This window comes from Lagenorhynchus albirostris, chromosome 9 (assembly GCF_949774975.1).
Source record: "Lagenorhynchus albirostris chromosome 9, mLagAlb1.1, whole genome shotgun sequence".
NCBI lineage: Eukaryota > Metazoa > Chordata > Mammalia > Artiodactyla > Delphinidae > Lagenorhynchus > Lagenorhynchus albirostris.
The window spans coordinates 104393959-104413634 of NC_083103.1; the positions used below are offsets into that span (position 1 = coordinate 104393959).

The 19676-nt window shown below is 37.6% G+C and overlaps 1 protein-coding gene across 9 annotated transcripts in view; it reads right to left on the reverse strand.

Moving 5' to 3' along the window:
• Positions 1–3729: 3729 nt before the first annotated feature.
• ZBTB44 (zinc finger and BTB domain containing 44) overlaps positions 3730–19676 on the reverse strand; it is a 65742-nt gene continuing 49795 nt past the window's right edge. For 5 of the 9 annotated variants that reach the window (XM_060160785.1, XM_060160777.1, XM_060160778.1 and 2 more), the window contains 4 exons: positions 11537–11621; positions 8964–9127; positions 7322–7622; positions 3730–5542 (listed from right to left, as the gene is read on the reverse strand). In XM_060160785.1, coding sequence (XP_060016768.1) covers positions 5260–5542; positions 7322–7622; positions 8964–8979 — 600 coding nt within the window. In that variant the 5' untranslated portion in view covers positions 8980–9127; positions 11537–11621 and the 3' untranslated portion in view covers positions 3730–5259. The remainder of the gene's footprint in view (positions 5543–7321; positions 7623–8963; positions 9128–11536; positions 11622–19676) is intronic. The other 4 variants (XM_060160786.1, XM_060160782.1, XM_060160783.1 and 1 more) reach the window with 3 other exon arrangements.

Here is a 19676-nt window from a genome sequence, read left to right on the forward strand (position 1 = left end):
CTTTCTAGAAAAAGCAGGTGTTTCTAGGAGCTGCAAGAAAGGCTTCCCATCTTTAAATGAACACAGCCTCCACTAATACCAAGGAAACAGCATGTGTTTAGAGGAGATGACGGCTCCTCTTAATGTAGGGAAGATTGATCCTTCCTCAGCAGATGATGTACTTTGGTAACCTGAATATTCGTTTACAGGGTGATTTTTAAACCTGTTTAATTGAATAATGAAATCTGGCTATGGTTAGACCGGTATTTGGGAAAACAGGGACAATTTAATAAAAGTCACAACACTGTAGAACCTCAAACCATCAAGCAGCAATTTTACCAATAAATCATTACAATTGAGCCTAGGGCTTTAAGTTTACTCAGCAAAATCAGTCAGTTTAAAAGAGAAAGGCAATCATCAAAGAATCAGATTTTATAAACCAGGCACTTCAAACGGAAATTTAAAAATTTTAAGTCTTTAAAAAATTTTTTTTAAAGTTTTTTGTTTTCAACCAATGGTCTGAACCCTTAAATTCTTCGAAAACTATTATGTACATAAGAACCTTGGTATTAGTTGGAACTGGCCTGGCCCCTATGCAGAGGGAGCTATATAACCGAAGTAGCATATACACTTGAAGGCAGTCTCAATTTTTGGATACTGCCAAATTGAGATGCCAGTAACATCATCTCCTGACATCTCTGCAGAGACTATTTGTAAAGATATGGAACTATTACTTTTTTTTAATCATAAAAATATAATCACTATGATGTAGTAGAAATATCTAACTGTGTCAAGTATGAAGTTAAAAAAAAAAGTACAACTATGATGTCACTAAGAGTCTTCATCCCATAATCTGACATAGGCTTAATTCCCCATTAATAAATCTCAACATATTTATAATCTAAAAATGAAATACCCATAGACTGTCTGCTCCTTAGTTGAACCTGGAAATTGGTTCAACTCTACTTCATTGTTAATGTGAACCATTATTGCTTTTGGCAAATTAGTCTTGCTGAGGACCTTCCAAATAAAAATACCCTATGGTCACCAACATGTTGTCAAGCAAAAATGACACTGAAAGATAAAAAAGGGTATAGGCAAAATATGGAATAACTTAAATTTTGACGATTTGAGCCTAAAGCCTGGGAGGAGTATGCTTAGCTATAAATATTCCTCATAGACATGGTTAATGTAATTGAGCACCCCCCATTCTGTACCACTGATTTAGAAAAGAAAATCGTTTGTATACATGGTTCTCTCAGTAACTTTCAAAATCTAAATATATTATAAATAAATCATCTTATGTCAATAACTTACACTGAAAACCACATTTACTACCTTTTAGCAACTTTGGGTCGCTTCCAGATGTGAACTTTACTAGTTTTTTCCCTCCCAATTAATATTAATAACTAGAAAACTATTCTCCCTCACTTAGTTGTATACTCCAGAGCTTCACATTTTCAATACAGGTGAAAATAGAGTAAGTGACACACAAAAGTTTTAATTCTCTTCATCAATTCCTTAAATCTCAAAGCCCTTTCGGGTACAATATTATAATTTTAGGATTGTTCATTCATCAAGTAATAAGAATAATTCTCTCCATGTGGTACACTAGTACAAACTGCCATTACCTTATAAAGTAATGTATTTCTCAGGGGCTACAAAGCTAAAAGAAACTGAACCATGATCTGAGAATCTTCAGAATAAAAGCCACTAAGCTAGTTAACTCGTCTCCATTTAGATTAAGTATGAGAATAAAAAATAATAAGAGATAAAATAAAAGACCGAAAAGACTTAATACAACTTCCAAAGGCTCCCAGGGAACCATTTACACATCTGGAGAGATTGGCTCAGTAGTTAGAAGGTAACAGAGTTACCAACGATAAGTATATTAGATGTGCTGGCTGGTTCATTCCACTTGGTAACATATTTTAACAAAATGGAAGTTTTTTTGTTTTGAAAACCGAAGGGCATGTGTCATAACATGGAACCAGAATGTAAGTTCTGTAAGCCAGAATGGTTGCTGAAATGTTAAAATGTAAGAATGAATGAAGCTATTTAAACATTTTAGTACACTTTTGCCTCACTGAAAGTGAGAACTTTAAAAACTGGCAATGTAACTAAATATATAACTAATTATTTAAAATGAAAATGAAGAAGGTTACTTTAAATTCAAAGTAAGAAATATCCATTTAAATACATTTGTGGATGATAACCTCCATCTGCATCCCTTTCTCAAACTTAAAATTCAAAAAAATGAAAACAAGTATTAATGCTTTCGTTTCTGAATTAGTACAATCACTGACATGCTAGATGCTTCCACTGTTAGAATACACCCTTAAAAATGGAAAGAATGACTGCAGGAGCTGTAATATCCAGTATCACAGCAAACATCTTTGCTCATTTCTAAAGTATGTATATCATACCTATTTGGTAGCTTTAAAATGAAAAATAAATGCTTTTCTTATATAAAATACTTGGTTTAAAAAGGCAATTTATCTTGCATCCTAAAATTTAAGCCCTTTAACAAAGTTACCCCTCCTTGGGCCTTTCAGAAAGATAGCTATGCTAAAGTATTCTAAACTGGAATTTTTTTTATGTTTAGTTATACTGGTAATTTCTAATGGATGAGATAATATAACTGGCTTTCATCTCTGCAATGTTTTCCATATATTCTGGTAAAAATTATATATCCAGGCATCCTTCTCTTAGAGGAATTTTAAATAAATCTAAATAGCACTATATACAATTATCCCTCATAGCTTAGTTTCCTAAAACAGATCCATAAGCTAAGCATCCTTAAACTGTGTATCAAGAAAAATGTAGAGCCTCACTGAAATAGAAAAAAAGGACTCTGTTTATATCACATGTTAAGTACTAGTTAGTTACCTGTATTGATAAGATTTGGGGAGCAGACAACCAACAATCGGCATTTTCACAGTAGATTCAAACGTTTCATAAAACTTGGAAATCTGTATAATTTGTAAATACCAATGAAAATCTAAAGTTTCCATTTGGGAAAAAATAGCCAGTGATGGTGGTCAATCCTACATTCTGAGAACACAGAACACCTCAGAGCTGCCAAAACTGTGTAGGACTCTCTTAATACAAAATTCTCAGGACGGGGGTGTGCTAAAACACTTTCAACCCACAAATCTCCAAATGGTTCTGATATATTTCTTCTCATTAACCCTATTTCTGTCCTCCTTTTCTTCCTTCCTTCTTCTTCTTTTTTAAAAAAATAACTCTTAGAACTGAGGGCAACAATGACTCCTGGTCATAATTTTACCGATTCTTTGTTTTCTCCATTAAGATTTTAAAATTAACTTTTGAGATTTATCTACTGGTAGGCATAACAGTTTCCAAAGGATCTATATTACATTAAAAATAAAAATTCCTGACCTTTCCAGTTGAGACACAGCAGTACCGCTATTAGTATCACAGTCTGTTGAAGAAAGTAATTCAACCTATTAGTAAAGAAGCATATATAATGGGAGGCCATCATAATCTGTGTATGTTGATTTTCCTGAAGGTACTATACCTATGTTTGGGAGCAAAGAGGAAACAACAGGTTCATGAGTGAGAAAAGGAGTTGGAAACAAGTTAAAAATAGCAGAATATTCAAACAGACAGAAAGAACATTAGCCTAAAAAAAATCTTCAATGAGTTCACTTTCCCTTCTTTTACATTTGTAGGGGATAAAAGAAGTTACAGAATTAGCCAATTAAAAAAAAATGAAACAAACCACTATAACTTAGAAAAATTTTATTATTAACGACTAGCACCCAGACAAAACTGAGATCTTGTGTTTTGAATAAGAAACTGTATTTTCTTTTTCTAACCTAATCAGGTGTTTTCATAATTATTAAACTTTGGGTATATACATAGAAAAAAAGAGTTACTCAAAAGATCATTGTTCATGGACTCATGAATATTTAGGATCAAGGTCAGTGATGCTTTAATGGCACCAGGTAAAAATGTATATTCCAGTCTAGAGTATCATATATGTTTCAACTATAAACCACGAAGTTTCTTTCTTTTCTTTTCTTTTTTAGCAGCAAGAGGTAATAGTCATTAATTTAAGGTTTTTAGTTTTTCTTTAGTCTTAACAATCCTTTTTTTCCCCAAATAGATTTGAGTCATAGATCATCATTTTATAGACTCTCCTCTACTTCTACATTATTGCTTACATTGCGTAAAAACTATCCTAACTGCTTTTAATATGACATTTGGCAATGTCTTAAAATATTTTGGAATAAGGACAATTTATCACTGTCATATGGGTATTTTGTAAACAATCGCAGTTGGGTTAAGAATATAGCCTTAACAGAGAATTCTTTATTTTGTCCAAAACAGCAGAATAAAAACATCCTCAACAATACACAAACCTATGTATAAAATATAGAACATCTCCAGTATATCTCCTTTTCATGGGATCATGCCAAGTATAGGCAAGAGAAAACTGATTTAGGCAATGACCCAATTAGCCAGGCATTAACATTCAAAGACCAGGTAAACAGTAATTTTATCCAGAAAAGCAGTATGAAAGAGTTCCTATGAAGCCGATTCACACACTATATTCTCTGTTCCTGGTCATTTCACGCACAAGTTGACTATCCTTAACCATGGTTCTTCGCCTTCTTTCACAGAAGAAAGATTATTTGGAGGAGTGGTACTACAAAGGTACAGGGAATACCTACCCCAATACCAAATTTTCACCATGAAAAATTATAGTGACAAAGCTTAAAAAAAAAAAACAAAACACAAAACACGTGGGATTTCAGAAGTATATATCCTAATAATTTTTAAGAAAGCTCACCATAAATACTTCCAAAAACAACAGGCTTTACAAAAGACTGTACAATATCCTGTGTATAGGAGTAAGCATCTATTCAGGCCATCTGCCAGATTCGTTCTGTAATATGTCTCTGGTGTACGCTTTCATTTCAGGAAGGTCAATAATCATCTGATTTCTTCTTGACCTAGTGATCTGTTGTTAGCCTACTCCTGATAATGGAAGAGGAAACTGATACCAGTTTTAAGTCAGCTGGTTCTCCTTAAGTCTCAAGGTTTCTATTATATTTCAACACCATGTTACTGTGCACTTACAGAAGCAATCTCTCAGTCATGAAAAATAAAACATCAGTTGCAGAACTTACAAAGTAAAAAGGGAAATTCTTTCCCAAACCCTTTTTTGCTTAAAAAGTTAAATTAAATTCAAATGTACAAGACCAAGCACAGGCACTTTCCAAAAATCAAAAATGAAGCCAAACCATGAAATTACTCAATAGTTACAGAAGACAGCTCTGATTTTGGGGGGTCCTCTCTGGTTGCCTCGGCACAAGCACTGGTCTTTGGCTGCCCTGGCATTTCCTCCTCTTTTTCTGTCAGCCCACCAAGAGACCCCAAGGGAAAAGTGCTTTCACAATTCTGGGTCGAGGAGACCTGTGAAATTACAGGCATCTGGACAGAGGAGTTGTTTTCAAAACTGTGTTCTCCAAGATCATACTGAACAAGGGTCTCTTCTTGCTCCTGGTTTAAGTAGTCCGGTACTAGGAAATCACTAGGTAAGAGGCAAAGGATGAAACAGGGAGTTAATTTTCAAGCCAGTAATAAATAAGACACAATACAAAGACCTGATTTGTAAAACAAGACTGGGATTTTTCATTTCTCTAATTTTTGAATGAAGATTAGAACTCAGGAATTTTCAACTTCTAAACTTTCCTAAATATATGAACCAAAACCATCCATTAGAACCAAAGTATACCAACTCTCCCTACCACCAAGAGAGCTAAGATTATCACCTTCAGTGTCACTCTGGACACCTAAACAGCCTTGCTTGTTCTATGTAGAAGAGTTTTTGTATACAAAACAGATGGAAATAGCATGTTCATTTAAACAAAGATCATTTGAATAACTTATGAGTAACCTTTCTTGGATTATACACTAATTATAAGGTATATAAACCTAGCTTTTTATTACTTCCTGGATATAAATTAGTTAAGAAACTAAATCCTCAGGCATAAGTGACCTTTTATATAATCTACTATATAGAGAAATGTAAAAAACTACTTAGATGCTTGATTTAAATCTTTACAGTTAAACAAAAAAAAATTCATTACACTTTATAATGTCAATAACTAATATACTTAAGGTTATTTTATAATTTATCCACTATTAATTTAAAAAACTGAAGTCTGCTCATCTGCAAAGCAATTTAAGATGTCCTATGTTATGTTTTCTAAAAAGTGTTCAGGTGTTAAACAAGAGTAGAGCATAGAGGGCTCAGTACAGGGAAGATATAGAAAACAGGCGTGGTTAACTGGGACACTATTTTAGTCCGGAACAAAGTTTGTTATGTCATGTATAATCTAGGTTTAGTGATATGATAACCAGACACCCAGAGTTAGAAATGATTACATTAAACAAAATGTCTGGCTTGAAGAGAAAACAAAATCTATGCAGGAATAATTTACTGAAAAATAAGATTTAAAAAATGAAGGCAGTTAAAAATTTAAGATTTGATTTTATAAGAAACTAAGAATTCCTACAGATGTACAATTCTGATAAAGTATTAAAAATAGACAACAGAATTTTATATCTAGAGGAGACCTTAGAAATCATCTTTAAAGCTTACATTTTATCTTTCTCTACGTTTCAAGCTTCTTCATCTGTAAAGTGACGTGTTAAATCATACCACTAGTTAGTGGCAGAGCTAGAACTAGAACCTGATCCTTGGATACCCAATAAATCAGAAAGGTAACTCTATTATAAGATTTTTATATTAAAAGCATGGAGCTCTAAACTGAAATAAAAAAAGGAAAACTTCATTTGATGTAAATTATCATATCCATTAGTTCTACACCATAGTTGGTGTAGAATTTTCTCTTATTATTTAAAGAAAAAAGAGAGAAGTGGTCAAGAATTTAATTAACATCCAAAGAGTCTGAAGTAATCCACTATCACTAAATATCATCTGACACGGTAAATTCTCCAATAAGGTCTATTTTAAAATGTACTACAGAATTACTTTAACCTTGTATTTAAAAAAACAACAACAAAAACCCACAAAAAAACCAAAACAAGCTGATAAGTAGTCTACTTCTGTAGGAAAAGATTTCTAATGCCAACTATAAATGTATTTAAAATTGTTTATACTTAGAAGGATCAGCAAAATTTGATCAGATCAGGAGATCAGAGCATTATTGGATAGTGGGAATTTAAAAGGCATGTGACTGATTAGCTGGCAACCTGATAAAAAAACACAGCAGGCTGCCCTAAAAGCAGGAAAAGAGAGTTTAGAAAGCAGTTTTCCTGGTTCGGTTTTTGTTGTGCACCTCACCTGCTCTGGAAGTAGTTTGCTAGCTCTGACGCTTCATGGTTCAGACTCCTCAGGTGCACGATTAAATTTCCAGAGTTGGTGAACATGGCGCCACATGTTTTGCACTCGTAAATCCGAGGCTTGCGGATAATGTGCCGGGAAACCCTCATGTGGTGTTTATATTCCCCGAAGGAAGTGAAAGTGGCACTACATATCTGGCACCGGAAACAGCGTTTACCTTCATGCTTTAGGCGATGCATCTTTAGCGAGTAAGCCCTGGTGAACTTTTTCCCACAGCGGTCACACTGAAATGGTTTAATTCCTATAAAATAAAGCAAAACAAAATATTATCTAAAAATAAAATAAGTGGAAATGTCATAAACCTCACAGACTTCTGAACTGTAATTCTGTAGCAAGAGATAATCTGAAAAGACAAAAATCATCAGCAAAAATGAGTTCCAAACTCAGTATCTCAGAAAAGGTACAGAACATCTAAGAAGTCGCTAGTGCTTGAAAAAAGAAAGCGAGAAAGAAAGGCACCATGGGGTGGGGGTAATTGAGGTAATATATACTCCAATGGATTTTTGAACGCTTCCAAATCTTGTATTTTATAGACTTCAAAACACAATTTAACCAGAGTATTTAAGCAGAGCCCAAATCTTCACAAAAGATTACTTCATTTCATTGAAGTAGTGAGGTTTATATTGAGAAGATGTGAAAATGATCAGTACCTACTCTTCATTTCCTATCTCAAGAGAAAAATGAGAAGAAAAAAGGGAAATTCTAACATCTCTGAACATAATTAGTGATTGCAACAGAACTACTACTTGATTGAGTTTTTGGGTATTTAATGTAATAGTGATGGAAAAATATGTAGAAATTAATATATGAAATATAAAGTATATTAATGGTCCCTTCCAATTCATTATCACAGTTTTAGCAAATAAAATTTCAAAACCCTTCAAAACATCATCCATTGATTCAACAAAGTCATAGGGAATTAGTGTTAGCACAGGGATTGTTAGACCTATCTAAGTGAGATAGTTATACAGCTGAGAATAGCGGTAAAGATTTCTTATCAGAGGTCAGTGTTCTATCTGCAAGAATTTTACTGCCTTTACGTGAACACTTAACTTAAATTTCAAATATGTTTTACACATCATTTATCCAAAATTTCTTTTACACCAAAAAAATACTACAAGGCTGACTAATCAGGGCACAGAGAAATTTAGGACTGTAGAATTAAAATTAAATTATTGTTATTAATTTTTAAAAACTTTTTATTTGGAAATAATTATAAATTTAGAGAAGTTACAAGAATAGTACAAAGAATACCAATATACATCCTGTTAACCCCATTTGCTTTACCGTATGTATTTGTGCTTTTCTCCCTCACATATATACACACATGCATCTGATATGCTTTTCATTTACATATTACACCCAACCCAAGTCTTAATGAGAATACTGATGCCTGTAAGCAAATACATTTCTGACACTGCACCAATTCAGCAATGGACCTATGTTTATCTGTTCTCACTAGACTTCCCAGAGATAAACTTTTTTCTAACTCAAAAGCATCTGTTTACTGTTTTTAACTGGAAGTTCAAAATAAAATGTTTTGGAGTGCTCATTTATGCCACAATAGGGATGATGACATTACCTGAGTGGATGAGCATGTGCTGTTTCAGGTTCTGAATACGGGTGAATCGCACCCCACATGTTGGACACTGAAAAGGTCTATCTGGACCATTTGGACTTGGCCGTTCTGTGCTGCTGGTGGAAGGAGCAATGTAGAGTTGGTAGGGATACTGAACATTTTCCAATCTAAAAAACAGACCAAAGAAGGCAACCAGGCTCTGATTTTTAAGTTCAATAAACACTTCTGCACAACTTTAAATGAACAACAACAACAAAAAAACACTTTAAGACTTTTTGAAGCAGTTTAAAAGTTAGATTACAAGTTTCATTTATAACAAAAGGAGAAACAATGTTATTGTCCAGAATGTCAAGTATCTTAAGTTAAGCAAGGTCGTATGACCAAGCACATATCATAAACGATTTTACTTTAGGTATCCTTAATCTCTCTAATACTTTCCTTCCTACTACTGCTTTAATTCAGGCCCTCATCAATATACGGCTGAATTAATAACTCCTTCTCTTTAGCCCACACCCCTTTAACCCATCCTCACTGTTTCACAGTGATCTCTCTGATTAAATCAGTCCCCTGATAAAAATCCTGCGATGGTTCACTGTTATCTTCAGAGTGAAGGCAGACGAGACTCTGCATGATCTGGGTCTGTGTACTCTTCCAGCCTCATTTCTTGTCATACTCCCCAAACATACCCATACCAAGCAGTTCCTCCTTAACAGTTCTCTCTCAGTGCTGTGCTTTCATGTATTTAACTTCCTTCACGTGCCTAGATAACACGCCCAGCCGTTTTATGAAATGTACCCAAGAAGTTACCTCCTCCTCTCGAAAGCCTTCTTTGATTCATCAGTGGTTTAGGCAGGTACCCTCCTATGCAGAGCAACCGACCCCTCTGCAGATGACTCATGATTATCTGCTTACTTGTCTGTCTTTAACCTCTTCCCCCTCCCCCAAAGTTGGCTTGATCTCTTTGAGGGTAAAGGGTTATTACGTTTCATCTCAATATGCCCACCACTCAGCACAGTATCTAGTATAGAACAGACAACCTCATTAACGTTTGAAATTAAGGAATGTAGGCATATTTCCATTTGTTTACACCTTCATTAACGTATTCAAATGACTCTGGTTCATAACCTGCTGTATCAGGTTTAGCTATTCAAGAACAATAAACCTTGTTTGAGTTCTTTGAATCCTTCAAGTTTTCAACAAATACACTTTTTAAGTCTGTCCCGGACTCTAAGAGGAGGAGTTAATTCAGTGAAGTCTATATTCAGTGGTCAGAGACAGACAATAAACACTCGAGAAAATGATCAGAACAGAGAATTAAAACAGAGTGATCGGTGTTTTACTTTAGACTGGTGGTCAGGAAAATCTTCCTTGAGAACTGACACTTAGACAGTGATCTGAAGATTCAGGAAAGAGTGAGCAATGTGGAAATTAGGGGAGAAAGCATTTCAGGCAGAGTAAAGGCCCTAAAATGGCAGACAGGCCCCAAACCAGAACAAATATGGACTAGAAATATTCTAGGAACTGAAAGAAGGTCAGCGTGGCTGGATATGGTATGCAAGGAGGAGTATGGTCTGAAGGAAGTCCTATCAGGTAGGCCTGTAAAGGCATAGTGAGGAGTTTAGATTTTAAGTGTGAATCTACTGGAGAATTTTAAGAATCTGCTACTTAGAACAGCAACATAATCTGACTTAATTTAAAAAACAAAATCATTCTGGCTGCTACATGGAGAATGACTGGAGTAGGGGAGAATGAAATCAGGGGCCAGTTGAAGATTACTGTAGTGAAGGCAAAAGATGGTGGTGACCTGGGCTGGGGTGGCAGTAGCAGAGCTGGAGGAGAAGTGGACTGAGAAGGAGAAGTATATTTTGGATGCAGAGCTGACAGGACTTGCTTAAAGATTAAATATGGTGGTGGGAGGTGAGGGAAAGAAGGATCAAGTATAATTCCCAGAGACAATGCTTGGGAAACTGGGGGGATGATGGTGCTGTTCACCGAGACAGGAGGACTGGAGGAGCAGGCCTGAGGGGAGGGAAAGGCTAGAGTCTGTCTTGGCCATATATTAAGTCTTGGCCCTGCTATGTCTATGTGAAAATTATCAAACAGGAAGGGTCAATGTGAAGATAATGACTTGGGAACCATGAGTATATAGATAAGGGTTTGATCAACTTTTTTGGTAGCAGGTCAGATGTAATTATTTTTGGCTTTGCACACCACATGATCTGTTTCAACCATTCAACTCTGCCATCCACGGACAATATGTAAACAAATGAGCATGTCTGTGTTCCAATAAAACTTGATTTACAAATAAAGGTGGTGGCTGGAATTAGTCTGTGGTCCACAGCCTGCCAACCCCTAATATAGATACTATTTAAAGCAACTGGGCTGGGAAGTCTTGGAAATGCCAAAAAAAACCCCTTGTACTATAAGTTGTCTAATTTATGTGGCTACCTGATGACTAAAAAATATACTAAAGGGAGGTCGCAATAAACTTTTATATAATTCCCAGATAGAATGCTTGGGTTTAGAGTTACAAGCACAGCCCTTACAAGAAAACTATGTACTATGTTAGTACTAACCGATCATCATCATCTGCGTGAGCACTGGTGCTAGAAGTGCTCTGAAGTGTAGGTAACCCTTCAGTGACGCCTTCATCTACTGAACCTGTGAATAAAAGAGACAGCTGTCAATACTTTGGTGTAATAAATAAAGCCAAGATATAAATTGTAAGCTGTGTCTCCAAGCCTCTGAACAGATTATCTAATGTATATACCCTGAATTACCGGTCAGAAGTAGTAGTGTTCTATAACTTTTTAACTTTTGTTTAATTTTTACATTTTATTTTATTATTTGGCTGCATCGGGTCTTAGTTGCGGCACACGGGGTCTTCGTTGTGACGTGCGGGATCTTTTGTTGCGGTGCATGGGCTCAGTAGTTGTGGCACATGGGCTTAGTTGCCCTGCAGCAAGTGGGATCTGGATTGAACACACATCCATCCCCTGCATTGGAAGGCGGATTCTTAACCACTGGACCACCAGGTTAAGTCCCTACTTTTATTTTAATTAAACGTTTATGTGATTTTAAAAAATCACATGTGAAACAACAGCCTTATATCACTACTTAAATTCTTTCAAGAGTATTTCTTTGATATAAATTTTAGAAAGTAGAGCAATTCAAATGTAAACTAAACAAAAATTCACATAAAATTAAGTAATGTTGTAACAATCATTTAAGGAAGCACTAACAAGTTTTGTTTTTTAAAACTTATTTTATTGTGACATATGACATACAACTTACTTGTTGTACACATAACTTCCACATAGAATGAGAAAGACAGCTGTAAGGTGAACATCTGTGAAACCTCCTCACAACCCCCTAAAACACTGGCAGCATCCTGAAAGTTCCCATTACCCTTCTCTGATCACAAACCCCTCCTTCCAGGAGGCAAGCATCAGCATCCTCTTTCATTTTTTTCCTTTTCTTCTTATCTTGCTTCCTTTTATTTATTTTTTATTTCCATTTGTTTTTGGCTGTGCTGTTCCGCTTGCTGGATCCTCCCCCAACCAGGGATCGAACCCGCGCCCTCGGCAGTGAAAGCGCAGAGTCCTAACCACTGGACCGCCAGGAAATCCCCTCCCCCTTCCTTTTAAAAAGTAATTTTACCTCAAATGCATATTTCCATAAACTAGGGGTTGTTTTATGCTACAACACAGCTGAACACCATCGAGGGTTGCTTTCACTCCAGTGGCAGAGTGGAGCAAGTGAGCTTGGGACAGAAGTCAAGTCTAAAATATTTACTATCATGCCCTCACCACGAAGAGTACGCAAGAGTACATACCATTTAATGGTGTCTGGTTTAAACTTTACATAAAATGAGTCACACTGTATGTATTCTTATGCCTTGCTTCTTTCCTTCAATATTGTGGACTTATCCATGTTGTTACATGTAAATGAAGTTAGATATTATTCATCATCTATCCAATTCACTCTTTTTTTTTTTTTTGCGGTACGCGGGCCTCTCACTGTTGTGGCCCCTCCCGCTGCGGAGCACAGGCTCTGGACTCGCAGGCTCCGCGGCATGTGGGATCCTCCTGGACCGGGGCACGAACCCGCGTCCCCTGCATCGGCAGGCAGACTCTCAACCACTGTGCCACCAGGGAAGCCCTATCCAATTCACTCTTGATGGACAGTTTCAGGCTACTATGAGCAACACTGCTGGGAATATACTTTGTTGTTTTTGTTGTTCCCGACCAGGGATTGAGAACGCATGCCCCCTGCAGTGGAAGCGCAGAGCCCTAACCACTGGACCGCTAGGGAATTCCCTGCTGTGCATATATTCAAGTAACAATGCACATACACATGCTTTTTTTTCTAGGGTATCTATTATCAGGAATGGACTTGCTCGGTCATAGAATATGTATTTTTTTAACTTCATGTATTTATTGAACCCCTCTTCTGTGACATGCCTGTTCAAGTCTTGCTATTGAGTTGTCCTTTTTATCATGAGTTCTTTTCATGTTTCGGATACAAAATCTTTGTAGGTAAAAGATGTTACAAATATTTTCCCCTCTTACATGGCTTGTCTTTTTACATTTTCTTTTGATGACCAAAAAATTTATATTTTAATTGAATTGATCAGTCTTTTTCCTTTATGGTTATGGCTTTCAGAGCTTGTTTTTAAAAATCCTTCCCTATCTCAAATTACCTTATGAAAGATTTAGGTTTTGCCCTTGGCACTTGGGTCTTTTCTTTAACACACCTGGAGTTGATTTTGTGATGGAACACAGTTACTGGAAAGTCTGTCTTTTCTCCTCTGCTCTGCAGTGCTCTAAAAGCATGGGTCTGTTTCTGGGTTCTCTACTAGTTCCCTCTGCTTGTCTGTACTTGCATGAATGCCACACTTTAGTTACTGTAGCTTTATAATAAATCTTGATTTGAGGTGGATCAAATCCTCTCACCTTGTTCATTTGCTCCCTGAACATCTTGGCTATTCCTGGCCCTTCGCATTTTTTACATTTTAGAATCAACCTGTTGAATATAAATGATAATAATCATTCCATTTCCCCCTTTCTATTAGTTTGGAAATTACAGTCTTTTCCTATTCACTTTACTGGTTGCTTTGGAAATTAGACACATACTTAACCAAGTCTAAAAACTTTTCCTTCCTCATGGACAACAGAAGGATCTTACAACATTTTAACTTCATTTCCCATACACACCCATTCTTCAATTTACAAATTATTGCCTGACGTTTTACTTCTTTGTTTTCATAAAGCCCCTACTCTTTCATATAAGCAATGTTTGTCCACATCTGTTCACATGTTTACCTTTCTTTGCTCTTCATTCTCTTGTGTATATTAAACCTTCCATCTGTGTTCACTTCACTTCTACCTGTAGTCTATCCTTAAACATTTCTTTAATGATGATATACTGCTGAATTCTGTTTTTCTTTGAGAATGTCTTATCTCCATTCTTGAAAGATATTTTCACTGTGTGTAGACATCTGGATTGGTAGTTATTTCCTTCAGCATATTGAGGATATCATTTCACTGGTTTCTAACATTATTTAAAAGTCAGATATTCTTCTGAAGGTAATCTGTCATTAATTTTTTTTCCCGGAATTTTCTCTATAATGTGTCTAGGTTCATGTTTCTTTTCATCTCTTCCCAGTTTGGAATTTGCTGGCCTCTTATCTATGGACTGTTGTCTTTTGTAGATTCTGGAAAATTCTCAGCCATTCTCTCCTCTCCTTTTAGGACTTTCATCATACCTATGTTTGTACCATCCATAACCCTTACCCTCTTTTACACCTATAGTCTCTACCACTGTCTGTGTGATAGTTAATGTATGTGTCAATGTACTGGGCTAAGGGGTGACCAGAGGGCTGGTAAAATATAATTTCTGGGTGTGTCTGTGAGGGTGTTTCCAGAGAGATCAGCATTTAAATTGGTGGACTTTGTAAGGAAGATCATCTTCACCAATTGCAGGTGGGTATCATCCAGTCTGGTGATGGCCTGAACAGAACAAAAAGGTAAAAGAAGGGCAAATTTGCTCTCTGCTTGAGCTGGGACATCCATCTTCTCCTGCTCTTGAACATCAGCACTTCTGGTTCTTGGGCCTTTGGACTTGGACTGGGATTTTGGACACTAAGAGGCCAGCAGTTCCCAGGCCTTCGGATTTGGGCTGGAACCACACAACCGACTTTCCTGGCCTCCACCTGGCAGACAGCAGATTATGGAATTTCTAACCCTCCAAAATCATGTGAGTGAATCCCTCCGAATAAACCTCCTTCTGTATATCTATATATATGTCCTACTAGTTCTGTTTCTCTGGAGAACCCTAATAGTTTCTCTCTCTGTGCAGCACTCAGGTGATTTCTTCTAATTTATCTTCTGATTCACCAATTCTCTCTTCTGCTGAAATCCCATCTGCTGCCAAAATGTTTGATATCCATGTTTCGTGCGTGCTCTGGTTGTTCTGACAGTGATTACTGCCCTTGAGAATGATTTGCAGGGGACTGATTTGCTAAGGGGAGGATGAACATACCCTCTTCCAGAGAAGCTTTCTGTTCGCCTCTGCCAGATTCCTAGAGGGCAGGCCCTGTCTAACCCAATTCACTGTTTGAGATTCACTGGCCTACCCATGCAAGGAGTAAGCAGGATGTAAATCTGCAGGAGGCTGGTCTGTGCCCACCACTTCTCAGGGATGTGTTTTTCCCCCTTTTCCCTTTTCATCTCTTAGTCGGCCCACTGCCAAGGCAGCTGTTTCTAGAATCCCCTGTGGAGTCTGGAGGAAGGGGAGCAGGTTGAGTCCTAGTGCTTAATGCGTGGGGCAACTTCTTTAAGACTTCACAGGGTCGACCTCTGTTTCCCTCACTCTTCGACTTGATGAACCAAAGCCCTCTTGTGTTTTGGCAAATGTCTTATGTAAAAACTGGTTTTAGTGCTCTGATATGTACTTACCTCTCTGCATCAGACTCCCCCCTAAAATTAACCTGGCAGTTCCCTAACCATCTTTTCAAATACTTTAAAAGGTGACTTAAAATAAAAAGATCACGTTGTTTTCAGTGGGAGGGTAGATCCAACCAGCCTCGCCTGTTCTCATCAGGTACTAAACCCAGTCAATGTCTTTACGGCGTGCGAATAAGCTGTGCTGCCCCAAGTGAACAAACGAGCCTCTGCGGCTGTGCAGTCCTTACGGCCAGCACTCTTCTGGTTGCAGTATTTTAATGAAAGCTAAAAGGTACTAACTGTAACAGTTGTACAACACCATATACATGTGAACATTTAATAAATATCATCTGTTAACAGATACACAGGATGAAACTTCCTCCCAGTGAAAATTTTGAATCCGATACTTCAGTTTTCCCCCTTGGAACACTTGAATTTGCTGACATTAGGAACCGATTACATTTTCTACTTAAGTAAAATTTTCCAAAAAACTAACCGAATCCCTTTTAAGGCATCCAAGCTTACTTTATTAAATAATTTGCACTAGAAAATTTGTGACAGTTGTATTTTGCCTTGACTTCTTAAATAAATAATACTAAATATAATTCTTTTCTTGTTTCTTGATGACTCACGGTAATCATCAAGAACACCAATTGTTATACTGTGTTCTAATACACTGATAGAGATTTTTTTTTTTTTTTTGGCGGTATGCGGGCCTCTCACTGTTGTGGCCTCTCCTGTTGCGGAGCACAGGCTCTGAACGCGCAGGCTCAGCGGCCATGGCTCACGGGCCCAGCTGCTCCGCGGCATGTGGGATCTTCTCGGACCAGGGCACGAACCCGTGTCCCCTGCATCAGCAGGCAGACTTTCAACCACTGCGCCACCAGGGAAGCCCTGATAGAGGTTTTTGAAAGAAGACAAGACCCTATGCATTTACATTCATCCCTAACTGCACCTCTATTCCTCCTGTCCCCTCACCCCCATCTCACCCTTACTGGTGTGTGTTTGGCATTCCTGTGCATGCCTTTTCTTTTCTTATTCCCTTACTATCAAGAAACATTTATGCTTTTCCCCTATGTCTATTTATCCAACTTATTCCTGATCCTTCTCATTTGTTTTTAAACCAGATGTGGGTTGGAGGACCAGATAATGTTGCATTTTGCTTAAGAAAGAGCTGTTCACTTGTCAATATCTTCCCACTGTCACTTTTTTCCTTAAAAAGGGAACTAAACACTAACATTTCAATCTGTCCTAGGATTAAAAACTGGAAAAATCTAGGTATTTGGATCTGGACACCATGGACACACACAAAAATCTACTTTATAGTATTCTGCAGTTCTTCAGAACGCAGGCAACATTAAAGCTTATAGGTAAAGACTTGCAAAAAAGGCCTGAAGGTGTGATTAGGGCAGGCCAGGAAGACTGATCTAACTGAAATTTCACCATCAAGTAAACTGTAATACTTTTAGGAGGGAGTGGGGTCATGGTGAGGTGGAAATGAAACCCACTGTGCTTTGGATTGATTCTGGTGTTACCAGGAGTCTGCTTAAAAGGCTGGTCAAAAAGAACTAAAATGGAGTACGAGACATATCTAGCAGATGGTCCCTCTTAAATCTATTTCCATTCTAAAATATCTAAACCTTGGCCTCTAGATCCCTAATCTGATGGATAGAAAGCGTGGAAAGTAAAACAAAGGGTACTCTCTTCTAGTCCATGGCACATTAAATGTGCCAAAAATAAAAACAACACCAAGCTAAATTAAGAGTTAAAACAGACTTTTAGAAATCTATCCATACTGTGGACATTATAACACATAGTGTTATATCACTTACGTAACCATCAGCACAAATAAATCTTGTAAACTTTTTCCTGAGACGGTGGTTTCTGCCCATGACAGCACAAGTAACCATATTAATTGGAATTTTAATTGAACTGATTTAATAGCAGGCTATACCAGCAATTTTACTTTGCTGAGGTGATAGTGATGTTTCTTAAATTATTAAAATGAAGTTTTAATAATTCATTAAAACTTCAGTGGCACAGTGGTTGAGAGTCCAACTGCAGATGCAGGGGACACAGGTTCGTGCCCTGGTCTGGGAGGATCCCACATGCCGCGGAGCGGCTGGGTCCATGAGCCATGGTTGCTGGGCCTGTGCATCCGGAGCCTGTGCTCCGCAGCAGGAGAGGCCACAACAGTGAGAGGCCTGCGTACCGCAAAAAAAAAAAAAAAAAAAAAAAAAGAAGAAGTTTCCTTTCTAAACTATAGGGATTCTGGGACTTCCCTGGTGGTCCAGTGGGTAACACTCTGCACTCCCAATGCAGGGGCCCAGGTTCGATCCCTGGTCAGGGAATTGGATCCTGCATGCCACAACTAAAAGAGCCCGAATGCTGCAACTAAAGATCCTGCGTGCTGCAACTAAGATCCAGCACAGCCAAATAAATAAATAAATAAATAAAATTAAATAAATAAATAAACTATAGGGATTCTGCTCTCAGTGGTAATGAGGACTAAGAATTCTGAATAGAACCCTCTCTCTTATACAACAGTAAAGCGGATTTATAGAGACAATCAGCTTTGCATGTTAAGGGCTATTTTATCAAGAGAGAATCTACTCTCTTCCATCATTAAGGAGTGCTGTATAATAGCTTCTGTTCCATCAAACTGATTTCTGTTTTCGCTAACCGTTGTTTAAGCACTTAAGACACTTACAAAAACCATTCTGGTGGTGAAAAATAATAACAGTGGTCCAGCCACTACTGAGCTTTTACCATGTTCCAGCCACAGTTCTATATGTTTTAAACAACTTATTTCATACTTGAGAAAGAGAAACTGGCCTGACACTGACACTTAGGAGTGGGCCTGGTATTCACAGCTAGGCCTAGTGTTTTCTTTTGGACATAAAACAATCTTGCAGAACACCAACATCAGACCCGATCACACTGGTCTCAAACACATAATTTTTTTAAGCACAGACAAAAACAAGGTCACTGTGCAATCACAAAAATACCAAACCTCCCCCTTCTAGCTAATGGAAGTCCCTGCTGGCTTTAGGTTTACTTTGGTCTGCATTCCTAGATATTTGTTAAGATTCTCAGTCACAGAGTTATTTATGCTTTCCGACATCACCAGTCCCCGAGCAAATCCCACTTACTTGAATTGGATTGAACAAACAATCCTTTGTTCTTGCAGCTGTCCTGAAATCACGTAACACAAGCCCAAATCCTCTAATAAGTCCTTTCTAACACCCTCTTATTGAGAAGCCCGAAAGACCCCATGGTGTGTGACCTCCCACACTTCAAATGGGTACTGAACTCAACTTGTTTAACCAGGTATGCTCCTGGTAGCCTCTGGCAACAGCGCACTGGCAGAAATGAAGGGCTCATCGAGATTTGGCTGAAGGTCTTTCTGCCCTGCACTGGGAACCTCGACAACAGAGTGCATATCTAAAAGTCCTTCTGAGGTGCAACCTGCCTCTGGCTGGGAGGTAAGCTCATGCTCAAGTGAGCTCAAATATTTCACTGAAGCCTTTCAGTGTTGGGCTTATTTTGCTTTCCTAGAAAAAGGTCTTTGGGGAATATTTTGTTTATCCAGTTGGACTTGTCATTGTTCCCTGACAAAACTGTTTTCTGGCCTTCTAACACCTGCTCCTATGATCTATCTATCTAGTGTTGACTCTTGTCTACAAGAGAAATACACTGTAATGAGAGGATGGACAGAGACCAGACTGGTCCATCTGAACTGGCCCTGGAGGCTGAGTTCAGAAGATCT